Source organism: Equus quagga, chromosome 4, assembly GCF_021613505.1.
Source record: "Equus quagga isolate Etosha38 chromosome 4, UCLA_HA_Equagga_1.0, whole genome shotgun sequence".
Lineage (NCBI taxonomy): Eukaryota > Metazoa > Chordata > Mammalia > Perissodactyla > Equidae > Equus > Equus quagga.
The window spans coordinates 126,339,418-126,358,571 of NC_060270.1; the positions used below are offsets into that span (position 1 = coordinate 126,339,418).

Consider the following 19,154-nt stretch of genomic DNA (forward strand, 5'->3'; position numbering starts at 1 on the left):
GGTTTGGTTCCTGGGCGCAGACCTATACCACTCGTCAATGGCCGCGCTGTGGCAGCGATCCACTTATAAAACAGAGGAAGATTGGCACAGATGTTAGCTCAGGGCGACTGTTCCTCAAGCAAAAAGAGGAAGATTGGCAACAGATGAAACTCTTCCTTGAAAATAGGATGATCTTCAACCGAAGTTTAGAGAAGGACATTTTGTCTTTGGTTACTTTTAGCATCCTCACACTCATGTGGTGAAAGTGATGTGGGCATATTTTGACTGGTCCTGGAAAAAGGGGGCTAGATGCTAGAGAAGATTACATGCCTGGAGAAAGTGATTTTTCTTTCTGCACGTCTTCCTGGAGCCTGCCAGGGCTCTACTTCCTTAAGGGTTACTTGGGTTTAACTCACTGGAGCCTCAGAAAGTAGGAGGCACCTTCAGCCTGTTTGTGCTTTGAGTTGGGGGAACAGTGACTGGTGTGGGGGTGGGACCCAACCTAACATACTCAGGAATACAGTTCTGACATACAGGAGAATAGAAAGAGAAGGAGAAGCTTATTAACCCTCTGGATAAAAGATGTAGGCTACTCATCTTCTCCACCCTCCTCTCCACCTCACCCCTCAGAAATACAAATAAGTGTGTCTGTGGCATGTGTGTACATTTCTGTGTAATGTTCTAGGCAGAGCCTCTATTCTCTCCTAATCTGAGGTGGTTTCGTCTGCCCTTCCTCCTCAGCTTCTTTTTCCCTTCTGTGGCTTTTGCGCAAATCAGGGCCAAGACCAATTGATATTATTGTCCCTGTGACCTTTCTCTGTTTTGTTGCTCTTAGCCATCTCTTCCACCTCCTCTCTCACTAGTTAGCAGTCACAGCTTTCTGTGGTTGCCGTACTTTCCTTAAGCCCTGGGACATTGAAGATTGGCCTTTTCGGGTCGGGTGTGGGGAAGAAGGAATACGTAGTTAGACTAAGTCGGCACTGGAAGAATGGTAAAGAAGGAATACAAAGCACCTCTGAGCTAGGGCTTTGATACAGGAGGTACCGCAGGTAACCTTGGCTAGAAGAGAGTCGAATTCTTTATATTTTTAAGCAGTGTGAATATTTGTAAATGAGAAGTAATGGTAAATCTAGTACATCATTGACCATGAAATCTCAGTATTGTCCCTGTATAGGTATGAGTTAATTGTCTGTGTAAACGAACTACAAATGATAGTTCTGAGAGCTGTTTGTAAGTTAAGGCAGATATGAGCAGTATAAACTGTTTAGGCTGTGCTGTGAACCCAGTCATGCTGTGTGTGAGCACTGAAGCAATTACTTCTTTCTTTCCAATCCTTCAGCCTTTCTTGTCTCATTTCTCTGTACTAGGACCTCTGGTTAATGTTGAATAAAATTGATTAATAGTGTTCCCAGTCACAGGGGAAGGTGTTCAGTATTTGACCACTTAAAATGATGTTTGCTATAGATTTTCGCTAGGTATCCTTGATGCAATTTAAAAGGTCTCATCAATTCCTAGGTTGCTGAGAGCTGTTATCATGGGTGTAGGATTCTGTCATTTACTTTTTCTGCGTCTATTAAGATACTCATGATTTTTCCCTTTATTATGTAAATGGAATTTATTACATTGATTTTTTTTTCAAATGTTAAAATAATCTCACATTCATGCAATAAACTCAACTCTGCAATGACATCTTAGCCTTTTAATGTATCATTGGATTCAGCTTACTAATATTTTATTTTGGAATTTTCATCTGTCATAAAATTGGCTTGTAATTTTCTTACAAAGTACAAGTTTTGGTATAGGATTATGCTGGTCTTGTGAAACAAATTGGGGAGTGTTCTTTCTTTTTTTGTCACCTGGAAGAGTGTAAAATCGGTACATTTCTTCCTTAAATGCTTAGAAAAATTCACCAGTGAAGCCATCTGGGCGTAGAGGACGTTTGTTTCATTTTTCTAGTTAGTGGTGGAAGAGTTGGTCAGCACCAAACTAGTCAGATGTCATTAGAAAGGAAAGTTCCTAAACCAGGATCTTTAAATCTTTTGTCTTAAGATTTAAGATAGGAAGATAGTTAAGAGATACAAAGACACTTGTTTGCATGTTCTTCAAAGTAGTTTATTTCTCTAACATGGTAGAAGAAATTAAAATGTTGGTTATATTTTTCTTTCTATTTTTCCCCCCAAACATCGTCCTTTTCATTTCTATGGATGGGTGAGAAGGCACCAGTCTGCTGAGTGGTGGCCGTGAGTCTGTCCTTGTCGAGTGGCGCGATGCAGCAGAGAAGAATAAGGAGTTCCTCCCCCGTTTAGGAGCTACTATTGAACATATCTCCGTCTCCCCAGCGGGGGATTTGTTCTGTACTTCTCACTCTGATAATAGTAAGTTGAAATTTGCTGTCATGAGGAAACATAATTTGTGTGTAATGCCTAAATTAACTAGCATCTGTAGGGAATGGAAAATAGAAACCTAAAATTAATTAAGAGTAGCATAAGATTTAATGAGCATTTTTTCTTCCATTCTTCCTCTTTTCTCTACCCCTTTCTGCCCCTAGATGCCACCAGAATCCAACATTTACAGAGTTGCTTTATGAAAATGTGGGGCTGAGTGAATTTGGTTATTGTCGTGCCACGTACATTTCAAAACCTTTTCATGTGGGATGATGTGGGAAAGTAAAGGGAGGGATTTGAAGTGGGCCTTTTGCTTTCACAAATATAATGGCATTTTCAAGAGAACACTATGAGGATCTCCTTCGATATAGCCATTATCTCAGTGTGGGAGCCTATGGAGTCTGACAGAAGGGGAGGCATCTTGTATTCCTCCAAAACTTTTTGCTCATTCTGTTACTTCTCAGCCTAAACATAGATACCATAGTGCATAACTCTGAGCAATCCATTAGTGCAATGACTCATTTCAAAGTGAACTATCTGTCTCTTTTAGGGTGTATGTGTTTCTGAAGTAACACTTAAAATATATTCATAGGCACAGCTGATAAAACTTAAAAACTCCGACAGGAAAACCCCCATCCCCACATCTAGTTTTTCTAGCTAAATTGCAAAATACATTCTTGATTTTCCAATAACACGCCAAGTAAATTGAACTTGCTCACTTGTTTTGTGTTCTGGTATGTTTCAGAATGTTAAAAATTCAAGTGATTTTTTTTCTTATCTTTAAGTTCTCATCAGTGTGTTTTGTTTTGGTTTTTTTCCCCAGAGATAATAGTCATTCACCGAAACCTTGAGGCATCCGCAGTAATTCAAGGCCTAGTGAAAGGTATTGCAGAAGCCAGTGGCTTTGGAATCACGTACATTTTAAAAATGAATATTTGTCTGATTTCAACTATTGTTTGTCACTTTTTTTGCAGACAGCAATATCTTTACTGGTTTGATGATTGATCCAAGAACTAAAGCTTTGGTTTTGAATGGAAAACCTGGCCACTTGCAGTTTTATTCTCTCCAGAGTGATAAGCAGTTATACAACGTATGATTTTGATTCATTAACTAGCTGTAAAATTAGTGAAAGCTCTTTACATCACCACTGGGTCAAATAACTTATTTAGTAGCTTCTAAAACAAGATCCTCTGCCCATGTTTCCTTGAACATAGTCACTGTGTCTTTGGAGTACTTAGTTCAGTTGTTTACAGCATGATTCTGTTGAGGCCACAGTTGCAGGTTGAGTCTACATGTAAGCCAGTTGCCACTCTCGTGCTGGCTCTCTCTTTGTGTATTTTATTTTGTTTCCGACTGCACTCTAGTTAGCTGTCACATACATCTGTGCCTTTGAGTCCCAAGGAGAAGGAAATGAGAATGTGGGGATTGACAGTACAAATATGTCTCTGCTTTATGGTGAAGCAGTGTCGTATGTACATACCAATGATAAAATTTTCCATGTAGATTAAAGAGGAATGCTTCTTATTAATCCTGATAAGTGCAATCGAGACTTGCCACTTCTTTTTTGTGCCCTATAGTACAGATTTCTTTACAGATTTTTATCATCGCAGCTGTAACATTTGATCTCTTTCTCTCCATTGCTTTTAAACTCCTCAAAGAAAGGAAACTTATTAATCTTTGTACATTTCCAGTATAATGCCTGGAAATAATAGACACTAAATACATGTTTAATAAATAGATGAGGAAATTGAATAAAAGGAACAGTCATAAATAAAATGCTCACCTACTTTTTCACTTCTTAAAAACTGTAGGTGTTATTTTTGTTGTTCTTGTTTTTAGTGTTGTGGAATCCAGCCTTGAGATTTTATGTGAAGCCATTTATTCATAGAAACAATAGAAAAACATTAAGCCAGAGGTTCTACTGTATCATACAAATGAATCATAGTAATTACTAAAGTTCAAGGTCATAGAATATTCACCACTGAGTTGATACTGTATAATGTGCTCTCTTTTTTAGTGGCAGTTTTGATGTCCATGACTCACAATTGGTTCATTTTTCCCTTTTATCTAAAAATCTATTACTATAGATTCTAAAAGTTGTCTTTGTAGTTAATTACCATTCCTTGAAAGCTTTAACATTTATGTATTTACATTAATAAGCATTTTGGATTTTTTTTAATCCATCAGTTGGATATTGTACAGCAAGAATATATCAATGATTACGGTCTGATCCAAATTGAGCTAACAAAGGCTGCATTTGGCTGCTATGGTAACTGGCTTGCAACGGTAGAACAACGTCAAGAAAAGGAAACAGAGCTGGAGTTGCAAATGAAACTGTGGATGTATAATAAGAAAACACAAGGGTAATACTACCTATGTAGCAGTTTAATTTCAGAGTAGAAAATATTTGACTTTGTATGTTATGGTTTCAATTGTCGGTCTTTAAGATGTTTCATTTTGATAAGTTTTGGATTTAGATCAATGAGGGAGGTATTATTTTTCTAATAAAGCCTTTAAGCTTTCTGCTCTGAGAAAGCCTTGGTGTCCTCCAAGTAGTGTCATCTCAATGCATAAATGAGGAAACATGGGAAAGTGGCACCCCTAAGGATGTAATACCTAATTCCAGGCAAATCCAGGGTTAGAATCCAAATGTCTTAGTTCTTTGCTCTTTTATTAACAGTATGCTACCTTTGGAAAAATGGCCGTGGTGGGCAGCAGAGGTGTAGTGTGGTGTGGTGTGGTGTGTGTGTTTTGAGAAGATAGGGAGCCCACTGGTTTCTCAGACCACGGCTACAGTAGCCATTTATCATGGAACTAGTCTTCATGCTTTTGTATGTGCCTACTATCCTGTAGTCTTCACAGGAATAGTGTAAGATTAGCTTATTTTACAAGTGAGGGAACAGGCCCAGAGGGGTTAATTGGTTGTCTCTAGTCACCCCTCTTGTATCCTGGACTTCTTAGAATCTCACCATTATCTTGCCCTGATGTTCTTTTAAGAACACAGTGCTGGCGTAGGTTATCATTCATTCACAGCAGAGCCCTGCCAAGCTGGGAACCAGCTTTGAGAGGTAGTTTGGATGACTAAATATTAGACATTGACCAGGGCAGTTCAGATAGGTAGTTTTCTTTCTGTATTTTCTTGCTACAGGTAGGGGCTTTTACAGTCATTCCATTTTTTGCTGATTTTCAAAAGCAGATAGTGAGGCCTCTAGGTTCTATACAGTTTTCCTGCAGAGTTTGTTATAGTAGGCTTCCAAGTATCATTTTGTAATGACCCCTATTTTATACTCATTTTGTATTAGTAAGTTGACACTATACATAAGTATCGCTATATTATGAAAGTTACATGAGAACAGAGACAGTTAGAACTCTGCATCCTGTGGCCACTAGAGATAGAGCATTCAGTTGTCATTCTTGGTGATAATGTATCACTTGCTGATCCTTAAAGATGCTACTGTAAAATGTACAATATGTAAGAAATTCTTATGCTCATGACGGTATGTTGTGTTGTCCTGATCTAAGAATAAATTGGTGCTTTCCTTCCTCTTAGGTTTGTTCTTAATACAAAGGTTAACATGCCACATGAAGACCACATCACAGCTCTCTGTTTCTGTAATGCAGAAAAATCTGAAAACCCCACCTTGGTTACAGCTAGTAAAGATGGTCACTTCAAAGTGTGGATATTAACAGATGATTCTGACATATACAGTAAGTTAGTTAAACATATAGGGTGAGTACACAATTTTAAGAATTGGTATATTTATCTTCATGAATTGCATCCATTCTGGGAGAACATTTTCTACCTCATTTAATTCTATAGGATGTCGCCCAATTTTAAAAAGATTTGAGAGTTACATTTTTACGTGCCTTTTTCCGCAAATCTTTACCTTTTTAATGGCATTCTTGATTAATCGTGTGCTGATTGTTCCAGTTTGTGAGGGTAAAGTTAAGAAAGGCTTATGTGATTAGTCGTTTCACTGTTCCCATAGAGGGAGGTCGAGGTCTCCAGGAAGGAGCATGTGCGGTTCACACCAGTCAGAGTTTTGTGGCACTTCTGACTGAAGATTTGGGGAGCAGGTTGTTTACTTCTTAATCCTTACTGCATATAAGTCCCCTGTAATGTTACCTAGCATTTATACCATTTCTGAGCTCTATGGTCTATATTTCCACAGAAAAAGCTGTTGGCTGGACCTGTGACTTCGTCGGTAGTTATCACAAATACCAAGCAACTAACTGTTGTTTCTCTGAAGATGGCTCTTTACTAGCAGTTAGTTTTGAGGAAATAGTTACAATATGGGATTCAGAGACATGGGAACTTAAATGTACATTTTGTCAACGAGCTGGGAAAATAAGGTAGGTAAATAATTTGGGGAGTATGGGGAGTATATAGTACTATATTATTTTTAATTTAAACAAGTCTTTCTACATAAAATTAACTAATAATTGATGCTTTGTCTAACGGTAGCTTGTAGGTCACTGAGGCCAGAAACTAACCAAGGTGCTGAGAACCTAAGCATTCTGGGTACATGAACCATGTGCTGATTTCTTATCCATTTCTGAAATCAGGATTAACATTTAATTCTTGGCCTACAGACTTTTCTTTGTAATAAATATTTTTCATGGTTGCGCTGCATAATAATAGAAGATATGCATAAGCCTCAGTAGATCCAAACAATGCTTATTTTCTGTGTATCCCCATAAAAACTGTGTTATGCTCAAGCCTCATTGTTTCTAAGACGGGCTGGGGAAGATAATAGTCTCTTCCGTTTTACTTCAGGTAACTGGGCATTTGAGGACGGAATGGCAGATGGCTAATGAAATGGTTTCTAATTCCCAATATGTCTGATTCTGAATTTCCTTTTTTTTTTTTTTTAAGATTGGCACCTGAGCTAACAAGTGTTGCCAGTCTTCTTTTTTTTTTAATTATTTTTTTTTCTTCTTTTTCTCCCCAAATCCCCCCAGTACATAGTTGTATATTTTAGTTGTGGATCCTTCTAGTTGTGGCATGTGGGACACCGCCTCAGCGTGCCTGATGAGCAGTGCCGTATCCGCACCCAGGATCTGAACTGGCGAAACCTTGGGCCACAAAAGCAGAGCGCCCGAACTTAACCACTCGACCATGGGGCTGGCCCCTGAATTTACTTTTTAAAAATTTCTTAAGAATTAAAATTGAAAATTTACCTCTTCTAGGTAAACAAGCACAAAAAAGAGTTTTTGTTAAGTGACTTTGTGCATTTCACATATATTTTGTCCATGTATATTATTAGTATAGTGCAGAACATATGAGAGAAAAGAATTGGTCATCAAATCTGTGTTCCTACAGAAACAAAATAGCTAAATAAACTTTTCCTTTTGTATTTGTTAGCCCTTTTTTCTGCAGGATCGTTATAAACCAAAAAAAGGTGTCTGTCTAGAAATCTGCATTGCATAAGACTAATACTGTCTCGGAAGTCTGCAGTCCCTTGTAACTAAGTGCGCTAGAACTGACTGTTGCTAACTTCCTTGTGGTTTTAATCTAGGCACCTTTGCTTTGGGAGACTGACTTGTTCAAAGTATCTTCTTGGTGCTACTGAAAATGGTATTCTTTGCTGTTGGAATCTGCTCAGTTGTGCATGTAAGATATTTTTTACTCTAAAATGACTTGACAAAGCATGTAGGAAGGGGCCATTAAACTTTGTCATTTTAGGACTTGTGGATCATATTTTCATGTCCCTACCCAGAGAATATGTAATTTTTCACATAACATTATACCACCAAATATGAAGTATTAGGCCTGTAATAGATTATTTATAAACTGCCTAATTGTCAGTACCTCTAAATCGACCACCATTATTCTTGTCTTTTTCCACTGTCTTCAGTGCATAGGACTTTCTGTTGCCCTCCGTCATCCTCATGGCAATTTGAGAACTGTTTCTACTAATTTGTAGTGCATATTAACCAGCGGTATCCCTGATAGCTCTAAATTTGAATGTAGCCTGCCACAATCCTCCTAACAAATGTGGACTTAGTGTTATTTTACTCATTCGAGTATATGTTTGGAAGGTATGATGGTTGCTTGGTGATGAATGTGTGTGATAACATTTTTGTGTATTCTCCACAGAGACTCTGGTAAACACTTTGCCCACATTTAGCAGCAGTGAAAAAGCACCAGACAATAGTTGCACTGAAATAGTAACCATTTCATAGTGTGAGGAAGGAGTACGTTATTTTTCTGCTTCCTGCCCTTTGCTTTAGTGCAGCCTGCCACAGATAATTTCATTGTGTCTCCATGTGCTATCTGGAAGCGTAAAATCCCTCTTCCTAAGAATAATGGAATTGATTCTCCCAATAAACATTAAGAGTACCTACTTTAAATAACCAGGTTAAAAAAGCTTTTGGTAAATCTCTTCTTAGAAGTGAATCACTTTTTTTTATCCCCAGTGGAATGGAGTGCAAAATTAAACGTTAGAGTTATGGAGCCTGATCTTAATTCAGAGAATATTGCTGCAATCTCTCACTCTTCCATGGGTTCAGACTGTAAGTACAGACCATACTTTAATAGTAAGGAGAGATCGAGTACTTAAATTTTCTTTTTAACGTCTTTAATATAATTTGAGTCAAACTTGCCTTTGAATCAGATATTCATATGAAGCCATTTTGCCTGAGGCACTTCCCTTCCTTTCTTGAATTCTTGTTCGACACCTTGTCATGTGTGCGTTTGTACTTAGCTCTGAGACAGCTCTAGTACCTTTCTCATTTTTCAACATGCCAATTCCTACACTGCCTTCAGAATCAATCTCCCCCCTTTGAATCATTCTCAGTTCCCCTAAGAAGCTTTAATCATTCCTCCTCTATGCTCTTCAGGCACTTTCTACACATCTCTGTTCTGGTACTTCAGACAAAATACTGCAATAATATTTCAGTGTGTCTTCTGCAGTGGACCCTGGTCTCTGGAGCAGGGATTCTTTTTTTCTTTTTCATCTTCATAGCCCTCATTCCTAACCTGCTTGGCACATACTAGGCACCTTGTAGATATTTGTTGAATCAAAGCCTAAAATAGTTATGACCTGGGCCATATACTCAATGGGGTAAGTCTCAGGATTCGTGTGGTCTGCCAACCTGAGGCTAGAAGTAACCTTTACAGGCCAAATGTCATTGTCTGTCTGTTTTTTTCTCTCTAGTGTTTGTATTTAAACCTAGTGAGCCAAGGCCATTGTATATTCAAAAGAATATCTCCAGGGAGGAAGTCCAGTGGGGAGTGTTTGTCCCACGAGATGTTCCTGAATCATTCACCTCAGAATCTTACCAGTGGCTGAACAGATCCCAGTTTTACTTTCTAACAAAATCGCAGGTAACCATCCCACCTCAGTATATGTGATTTTCAGTTGCTTTAATATTTGAGAGTAATAGTCAGCCCATAACAGGTAGAATAGTTTCATTAAAGGATATTTCCCAAAAGAAATAATCTAATATGCTCAATACAGCAGTATTGCTAGTGTGAATATATTAGCACGCTTCACTCCACAACTTTGAGGCTCTTTACATGCTGTTTGCATTAACTCCATGACAGCCAAAAAGAAGAAAAAAAGATGCCTACAATACTTTAAATTGTATTTATTATTAGTATAGTTGATTTTTGGGGGGGGGGTTTTAGTATTTGATTTGCCATGAAGAAAACTTTGGCCTCAGGCTGATCCATCAGTTGAATCTCATTTCATTACCAGTTCTTAAATATGATCTCTCAGAACAATCTTATAACTGTCACAGCAATTATTAAATATGTTTTAAGTCTTTTGATACTTTTCTGTGGGCAGCTGTATATATCAAGATGAAAAATTGACCTTCTCATTTTCTAACTTTAACATCTGCTTAGATTTGCATTCTGCAGTTTATCTTTTGCATCATTAATCAGTCTCTCTTTTCAGAGTTTATTGACATTAAGTACAAAGTCTCCAGAAGAGAAACTCACACCCACAAGCAAACAGGTATGTTATAGTCACGGTGCAGACTGCATTGCTTCCCTACAAAGATAAGGTTATCTTTTAGAACTCAGCTATGAGTAAAATGTTTCATCTGCCCTACAGTGGAATTAAAAACCATACACTTAAAAACTACTTGCCTCGGGGCCGGCCCAGTGGCACAGCAGTTAAGTGTGCACGTTCCGCTTCGGCGACCTGGGGTTCACCGGTTCGGTTCCTGGGTGTGGACATGGCACCGCTTGGCAAGCCATGCTGTGGTAGGTATCCCACATATAAAGTAGAGGAAGGTGGGCACGGATGTTAGCTCAGGCCAGTCTTCCTCAGCAAAAAGAGGAGGATTGGCAGCAGATGTTAGCTCAGGGCTGATCTTCCCCCTCAAAAAAAAGGAAACTATTTGCCTCTTCTGGGGTTATATTACTCTTTTAAAATGTAGTTTCAATTTGTAATACCAAATTGCGATGTAAAGAGTCAAATAGTTCTTCAAGACTTTTCAGGAAAATCTTTCGTAATCCCACTGTCATTACCTACAAAGATAATCAGTTTGAGCTCTTTTAGCTGGAGGTTTTATTTACCTCCATATCTGCAAGAAACATGTTTATATTGCTAATTCTGAATTTTTCAGATTTAGGTATTATCTGTTAACTATGACCTATTGAAGTTGAAGTTCTGGCTCTTTTTCATACCACTGTTCCCCCCAATACACAACACACACACCTTTACTGTCACCCAATTTTCCCAGTGTAGATAAATCTTAAATTAGGTCAGCGTTCATCATTACAGCCATGTAAACCAATTCATAGCTGAGCCATGTAATAATAGACAGATTGTTTTTCCTTTTATGCCCAGCTTTTTTCCTCTGAAGTTAATGATTACCTTCTTTTCTCGTTTGCTTAGTTTTCTATTTCTTTCTCATCTAATTTACCCCCTAAACTCTACTGAAGTTGTGTAAATCTTCTCTCAGAATTTTCAGACATATTAAGCATTCTTTCGAGTCTTAAAGAAATATTTCCAAGCGCCTTCTGACCTGCTTCAGTCTGGACTGATTGCTCTGTAAACCTGTGCACAGTAGTCATCATAGGCCCTACAGTGACCATCGTTCTGGGCACCATTTCACCTCTGCTGTAATAGGTCCCGGAGTTTTCCTCTTTGGTCACTCCCTTTGGTGAAGCACATTCTGTTAGTGTATGGGAGGCAAATTTAAGACCTTGCATGTTTGGAAATGCTTCTCTTCTCTCCCACTTGATTGGTTGGTTGGGTATAGAATTATAAATTGAAAATCATTTTCTCGTAGAACTTTGAAGGTGCTCTCCTATTATTTTATAGCTTGGGGTGTTACTGGAAGTCCAATACCATTCGTATTCTTGATCCTTTATCTGTAACCTGGCTTGTTTATTTTCCTCTGAAGACTCATTGAATTCGTTCAACAATTTCTTGTTTATCATCTGTATGCCAGGGTCTGTTCTAGATGCTTGGGGTATATCAGTGAACAAAATAATCGAGTTTTTAAACTTGTGGTGTGTACACTCTGCAACAAGATATAGACAATAAACAGCAAGCATTAAATAAGTAAAATATGTAGTGTTTTAGAAGGTGATGAGAATTATGGGGGGAGGAATATACAGGAAAAGAGGGTACGAGGTGCAGCTCCCATTTTATAGAGGACAGTCAGAATAGGCCTTGATGAAAGACACTGGCTTTTCCTCTCAGTAGAGCCCCTTGGAGAGTTTTGATCAGAGAAGTGACTAAGGAAGAATTGCTTTTTTGCCTTCATTTTCTCTGTTTTTCTGCAACTCCTATCATTTAGTTCTAGACCTTCTAGAATGGTGCTTTAATATTCTTATTTTCTTTCTGTTGTCTGAGAGATTTCTTCATCTTTTATCATCTAATCTACTTTTTTTTCTCTCTCTTGCGTGGTCCATTTCTATCTTTTTTTTGTTTTGTTTTCAATGTATGTTGGTCTCTGTCTTTCATTTTGGAAGTTTTCATGAGAGTCTGATTCAGAGTCTCAGCTGTCTGCTCTTATTTAAAAGGGAGCAAGGGACCGGCCCAGTGGTGCAGCAGTTAAGTGCACTCATTCCGCTTCGGCAGCCCAGCATTCACCAGTTTGGATCCCAGGTTCAGACATGGCATCGCTTGTCAAGCCATGCTGTGGTAGGCGTCCCACATAAAAAGTAGAGGAAAATGGGCACGGATGTTAGTTCAGGGCCAGTCTTCCTCAGCAAAAAGAGGAGGATTGGCAGCAGATGTTAGATCAGGGCTAATCTTTCTCAAAAACAAAAACAAAAGGGAACAAAAAAGCCATTTGTGGGGCCTGGCCTGGTGGCGCAGCAGTTAAGTTTGCACGTTCACTTCGGCGGCCCGGGGTTTGCTGGTTTGGATCCCAGGTGTGGACCTACGTGCCACTTGTCAAGCCATGCTGTGGCAGGCGTCTCACATAGAAAGTAGAGGAAGATGGGCATGGATGTTAGCTTAAGGCCAGTCTTCCTCAGCAAAAAGAGAAGGATTGGCAGCTGATGTTAGCTCAGGACTAATCTTCCTCAAAAAAAAAAATGCAATTTGGGAGGTCTCCGCCTAGGTGGAACTTGTCTACTGGCCTCCACTTTCTGCCTGAGCTATTTTGAGAAAGTGTCCAATGTCATTATTTTTAGGTCTTTTTAGGCTGGTCAAACTGCCCGGATAAAATTCTTGTAAGTTCTTGCCTGAAGGATGTTGGCCTGGCTGCCAGTGTTCTGAGAAGCACCCTATGTGAAGTAGAGCTGCCTTCAGCTGTGACTGTGAAGACACTACCACCACCCTCACCACCCCTACACATAGCAGTCCAATCTAGAGATGCACTTTTGTTCTGCTCTCCAAGGAATTTACTTGCAGCCCTCTGCTGGGGCTGGGAAAGAGATCTGGGAATCTGAGTGCTCTCTAAATAGACTTTCAGCTGGGCTCCCTGGTGGGTGTTTAGCTCTTTACAGAAGTACTGTTACTGTTAGTACCAGTGCCTGAGCATTTGCAGGATTCCGCAGGATAAGTTTGGCTGCTGCTTGGCTTTCCCCACAGCCAGCTTCAGATTCTGCTTTCTCGGGTATACTCAGTTACTTAGCACCCTTCACCCTACTTTCCGGCTTCCAGTATGTTACTTTTTATCGCTGTGGGTTTATGCCCTTTTGAAAATTCCTTTACTGTCATTTTTGTAGAATTTGGAGGAGAAACACTGGTAAATGCGTATTTTGTTCTGTCGTCTGAGTGTCCCCTGTTAGCTTTTCCCATAGTAAGTGGGCTACCAGGCCTCAGTTGCTTGACCTGTAAAATGAAAGAATCATATTAGATAATTTTTAAAGTTCCTTCCATCCCTGACATTTTATGACTCTGTCGTACCTCTTTCTGAGTCAAGGACAATTCCTCCTTTTTACTGAAGTAATTTCCTTTATCTAAAATCCTTATAGCTACTAGCAGAAGAAAGTCTTCCGACAACCCCATTTTATTTCATATTGGGAAAGCACAGGCAACAGCAGGATGAGAAATTAAATGCAGCTTTAGAGAATGAACTGGTACAACTACCCCTAACAGAAAACATACCTGCAATTAATGAGGTGAGTAATTATTAAAACAATGCAGAACAGATTAAATGCATTTAGGCACCTTGAGTTAGAGTTTTTATACAAAATCGGTCTAACAAATAACTTGAATAATCGTTTGTATACTGTGCATTTAAAAAACCCAAATCAAATAGCATAAACTTATGATTTTGGATTATTGTGGCCTGACCTGGGGTGAGGGGAGGGGTTGTCATTTGCATAAATGTAGGAAGGTGGGAGTAGATTTTTCTTTGGTTTGGTTTTTCTGTGGGGAAAGCTTCTTGTGTTCAGCTCTTGGCATTTAATGTTTTTAAATGAAACCCTATTTTTTGGTTTTTACTCCAGCTGCTTCACACTCCAGCCCATGTACTACCCTCTGCTTCCTTCCTGTGCTCCATGTTTGTAAATTCCTTGCTGCTGTCAAAGGAGTCTAAGAGGTAACGTGGTTCTTAAAGTAACATTTGGATATTCTGTTTTGGGAAACAGTGTAGTTTGTGTTATCCTCTAAGAGAATATTCTTCCCCTGTATTTCTCTTTATAACAACCCATAATTTTTAAAGTGCACCCAATAACAAGATTTTTTAATGTACTTTGTCCATATGATTATATTTCTACATAGGTGTCTTAAATTAGGAAGTTATTGTTTAGAAATGTATTTTTAAAAAGTAGTTGTTTATATTTTGTGCTCTTATTGTTAAAGTGCTGAAGAAATTCCTGATGATGTGGATATGGAAGAAGAAAAAGAAAGTGATGATTCAGATGAAGAAAATGACTTTACTGAAAAGGTCCAGGATACAGATAACACAGATTTGGGTGAAGACATTATACATCAGTTGTCAAAATCTGAAGAAAAAGAACTGAGAAAATTCAGGAAAGTGGACTACAGCTGGATAACTGCTCTTTAAGCCTTAGAGATGGGGGCGGGTTCTTGTACTTTTTTTTGTATGTTGATACTCAAAAAACATCTTTTTTAATGTTTTCTCTGTTCTTAAAATATTAAATATTAACAGACTTTACTTTTTAAATAACTGGTAATATGAAGCTGTGTTTGCATCCTGCGTTCCAGTTGCTGGGTACATTCAGATACACATCGTCTCATTTTTATTTTGAGTCACATCAGCCTTAGAAAATAGCTAGATATTTTTTTCACAGGAGATATAGCAGAGCTGGGAGTTGAAATTATGTAGCATATGTTCCCTTATCTGCAATTTGGAGATATAAAATATTTTGAAAATCAAAGGTTTTGTTGATGATATTGTTGTTAAATTTGATGCCAAAATTCATTTGGTGGCCAAATATGACCTGAACCTGATGTAAGGTTTTCTATAGTCCTGATTCATCCCTCGTAAGTGTATTTATTTCTCTTGGAGAAATTTAGAGGAATAATTTGATTATGTTGTGTTCCACAGACCCCACTGAGGGTTTTATATAATAACGTGGGCTGCCTAAATCCGAAAAATTCTAAATTCAAATATCTGGCCCCAAGCGTTTCAGATGAGGGCTTGTCTGCCATACTTGTAAATAGAATTTTCATGACAGCCTTGGAAGATAAGAAGAGCTGGTATTACTCTGTGAATGTTATAACTGTATATTGAGACAAAGAAGTACTTTTTAACCAAAGTCCTATTGCTAGTAGAAAAGAATCTGTCTCCCCTGTGTTATGTTAAAGTAGTGAAGTTGCTACATTTTAACCACTTAGCATTTGAAGTTTTCTTTATATACTTCTACAAAATTTATATTAAAAAGTTAATCCAAAAACAGTAAGGTGTAGAAATCATAAGAGCACGTCTAAATGAATGTACGCAAAATTGCTGTTGAGTGAATTTTTAGGATGTGAGAGTTGGTATCCATGTAAGGCCTATAGTATTTTTTAAATAACTGCTAGATTGAGATATAACTCACAAACTATATACTCCACCCATTTAAAGTGTGCAGTTCAGTAGTTTTGTAGAATATTCACAGTTGTGCACCATCACCACAATCAATTTTAGAACATTTTCATCACCTAAAAACTTTTACATTATTTACATTATGTGAGGCATAAATTGTTCTACTGTCTGATCTATTAAATTTCGGTCCCTTTGCACAGTTAGTTTGTGAGGCCAGTGTTTGAGGTTTATTCTGGTCCCAGGAGGATTCTTTCCAGCTGTCTCTTTTCCTGATTCTTTCTGGTAAACTCTCTGATTTATGGTTTAGCTTGTTGATCTCAGAGCCACAAGCCTCTTTTAATTAAAATACTTAAGTGCCTATCACCAAAATCTCCGCTGTTTTCAAGAACACCCTCGAGCTTGAACTTCACACTGTTTCAGATAACGTCAGAAGTCTGTTCTTATGGACTGCCTCTTGCCCCTGGGCAGAATCTCTCAGCCACTGCTCCAGAAGCAGGGACAGACCCAGTGGCCCCTTCTCAGGGTGACAGCTCCATTTTACAAACTGGGCAGACACAGTAGTCTCTAATCTTTGCTTGTTTTTCCTGTCATGGAACCTCTGCTCTAAGCAAGCCAGGGCAAGGATGACCCAAACCACCTGTGTTCTCAGCCCAGGGAGTGGAGTATATTGACATAATCACGAATAAATTTCATTTTTATTTTGCCTTATTCAGACACTGACATGGTACCCCCGAGTTTAAAAAATACTTCTTTTTTGCAGTTATGTATGAAAGTTTTCATAGTTTCAAAGTAAATTTGGAACATGTCTTTAAAATAGGGGTTATATAATTGGAATAATTGCTTTTTAAGTGTGGGTTTAATTCCTTTGTCTAAAAAGTTGATCACTCACTCTAAAACATGACAGCCTTGTTGTGGGGAATTATTCTAGTTCTTGCAGTATTAAAAGAAAAATTGTCTTCTTCCACAGACAGCTATACAGATAAAAGGGAAATGGCCACGTTGTTCCTTAAAATCTGGACTTCAGTTTCTCTCCCACAGAAAATTAGTCCTGTCATAGTAAGTGAACCCATAAAGATGACTCACCTTCTGTCTTCCCTCTTCTACCTAATTATCAAGACGTGAACTCATTACTTGGCACTCTCACTAGTGCAGCCGGTACTTTGGAAAGTATAGTCCACCTCCTGTGTGGGAAAGGGACCATATGTTCACCCACCACAGGCCACACATTTCACATACATCACACTTTCTCTCCAACAGCTCCAGCTCCGTTTGTCAGGTATTTACCCCTATTTGACAAATGAGGAAAACTGGCTCCAGAGAGAGCAAGTCAGTCTTATCTAGATCACTGGTCTCGCAAGAAGTGGGGCTAAAACACGAACCCCTCCTCCGTCTGTCAAATCCCAAATCCTCTGCTCTTTCTGGAATAGCACATTGACTCCTAGATGGTTAAAACAGCATTTCGAAGGTGTCTGCAATTGGGAAGGCATTGTGATAAGAAGCAAACAGTAGACAGCCCAGATTGAGGGCCAGTCCCAGCCGCAGGCAAGAGCTAGCTACCTCTGAGACCTGGCTAAAGTCCTTTGATCTGTCTGAGCTTCAGTCCTCTCAGCTGTAAAATGAAGTGCTCCCTCCCATACAAATGGTTTTGATTGTCTGACCAGTAACTATTTGTCCCAAATATAGGAAAAGTGTATAAAATGTGGATATTGTATGAGATTATGCACTTGATTATATGCAAAATTTTAATGAGAAGTCTAGGCTGATTGGACGACTGCATGTTAATCAGAATAGGCTCATTGTTAATGTGCTGGAGCAATGCTTTGCAATCCTCTTTGGTTTTCTTCCTTATCATAGACTAGCACCTAGTATAGAAATTATAGACTATGTTGTAACGTTGTGGATAATTCAGTAATTTCAGGTCTTTGTACTATGACTATAATGGAGCCTTTAACAGAAACCTCTGAAGTTAACCATGTGGTTAAAATTAAGTCTTGTAAATGGCACTGATTTTTCTGTGAGGCTTCTTTATCTAAACTACTGCTTCTGAAAATTGTGCTTTCCTCTGTTAGCTGTGCTGCTTGATAGCCATGAAAATGGCAAAATTCTCTTACGACACTAAAGATTCTGTAACAGCACACAATCCTAAATAAGGTGGTGAAAGGTAAAATGCAGGAAGGACTTAGGATCCTGAGTAGATTATTTATCATTCAGATTAAAGAGAGAGAGAAATGGAAGTAACTGGGAATTGATAGCAGTGTACCATGGAGGAGAGGTGTGAATGAAATAAAATCAACCAGAGAGATGCAATCAATGATTAAATTGCTCAAATTGCTTTTGTTTTTCTAAAACAATGGGCAAACTGCTTAATCTCTGAGTTATAATTCCTTTGTCTAAATTGCAGAATTAGACAAAATTGTCTCTTCCAACTCTGACACTCTGATCACAGAAGTAACTTAGATGCCAGAGTGGTGTATTATAGCCCCCACTCCCACTCCATGCCCCAAAATGCCGAGAATCTAGTCTTGCAAGCACTGAATGTGTGGTACCTGTGTAGGAATATGTAGAGAGGCAGCTATCTTAGTTTCCCATCTTCAGGCGTGACATACCTCTGGCTTGGGAACTCCTTGGGAGATCAGAGCACTTAGTTCACAAAACGAAATAATAGGACATGAAAGCACACCCGTTCCTCCCATTGTTGTGTTGAGTTTTGATAATCCTTGTTACTCAGTGGTTGCCTGCTTTACCGGAAGGACAAATATAAGTGCTCTGAAAACAAGCACTTAAAATGCAAATATTGATATTATATTCTAGCTATCACTGGAAGGTAAATTTAAACTTTTTGTTCCCTCACATACCTGTTTGCAGTTGTGAAATTTGAGTCCACTAGCCCAGCTTTATTTGGTGAGCAGAGTCTCATGCCAGAAAGACCACTGGTCCAGGAGCCAGAAGACTGCTACTTCCAGCTCTGCCTCCTAGTACGTTTGTGCTTGTATTAAGTTTATTTGAGGCCTTAATTTTTTATCTCTAAAATAAGATGGCTGTGTTTCTCAGATTGTCCTCTGAGGCTCCCTCTTGGCTCTCACATTTGTGGTTCTCCAAAGTGCCCAGAATTCTATTAGCCCTCCTCAGAAAAATGTGTGGCTTTGCTGCTAAATTACCGCCTCCTTTGATGCTGGAAAGAAGAGGAAACAGCTTAAAAGATTTCATTTCTGAATAAGAGAGAAGATCCTGTGCCTACTTAGGCTCGGGTTGCCCTTTCCCTGAATGTCTGCAGGCTTTACCCAAGAGAACAGATTTAAGTCAGAACTCCACACAAATAACTTCCCCAGAAGCTATGAACAAAAGTGAAAAGTAAAATGAGGGAGCAGGCTGTATGAC

The 19,154-nt window shown here is 38.7% G+C and overlaps 1 protein-coding gene across 1 annotated transcript in view; it reads left to right on the forward strand.

Annotated features, from left to right (window-relative positions):
- Nucleotides 1-14,912, forward strand: part of LOC124238397 (WD repeat-containing protein 75) — a 31,793-nt gene extending 16,881 nt beyond the window's left edge. The window contains exons 9-21 of the mRNA XM_046659327.1: nt 2,196-2,354; nt 3,187-3,246; nt 3,338-3,453; nt 4,551-4,726; nt 5,914-6,071; nt 6,536-6,716; nt 7,883-7,977; nt 8,784-8,879; nt 9,524-9,693; nt 10,268-10,327; nt 13,756-13,902; nt 14,233-14,324; nt 14,588-14,912. Of these exons, the coding sequence (XP_046515283.1) occupies nt 2,196-2,354; nt 3,187-3,246; nt 3,338-3,453; nt 4,551-4,726; nt 5,914-6,071; nt 6,536-6,716; nt 7,883-7,977; nt 8,784-8,879; nt 9,524-9,693; nt 10,268-10,327; nt 13,756-13,902; nt 14,233-14,324; nt 14,588-14,792 (1,715 nt within the window). The 3' untranslated portion in view covers nt 14,793-14,912. The remainder of the gene's footprint in view (nt 1-2,195; nt 2,355-3,186; nt 3,247-3,337; nt 3,454-4,550; nt 4,727-5,913; nt 6,072-6,535; nt 6,717-7,882; nt 7,978-8,783; nt 8,880-9,523; nt 9,694-10,267; nt 10,328-13,755; nt 13,903-14,232; nt 14,325-14,587) is intronic.
- Nucleotides 14,913-19,154: the final 4,242 nt, after the last annotated feature.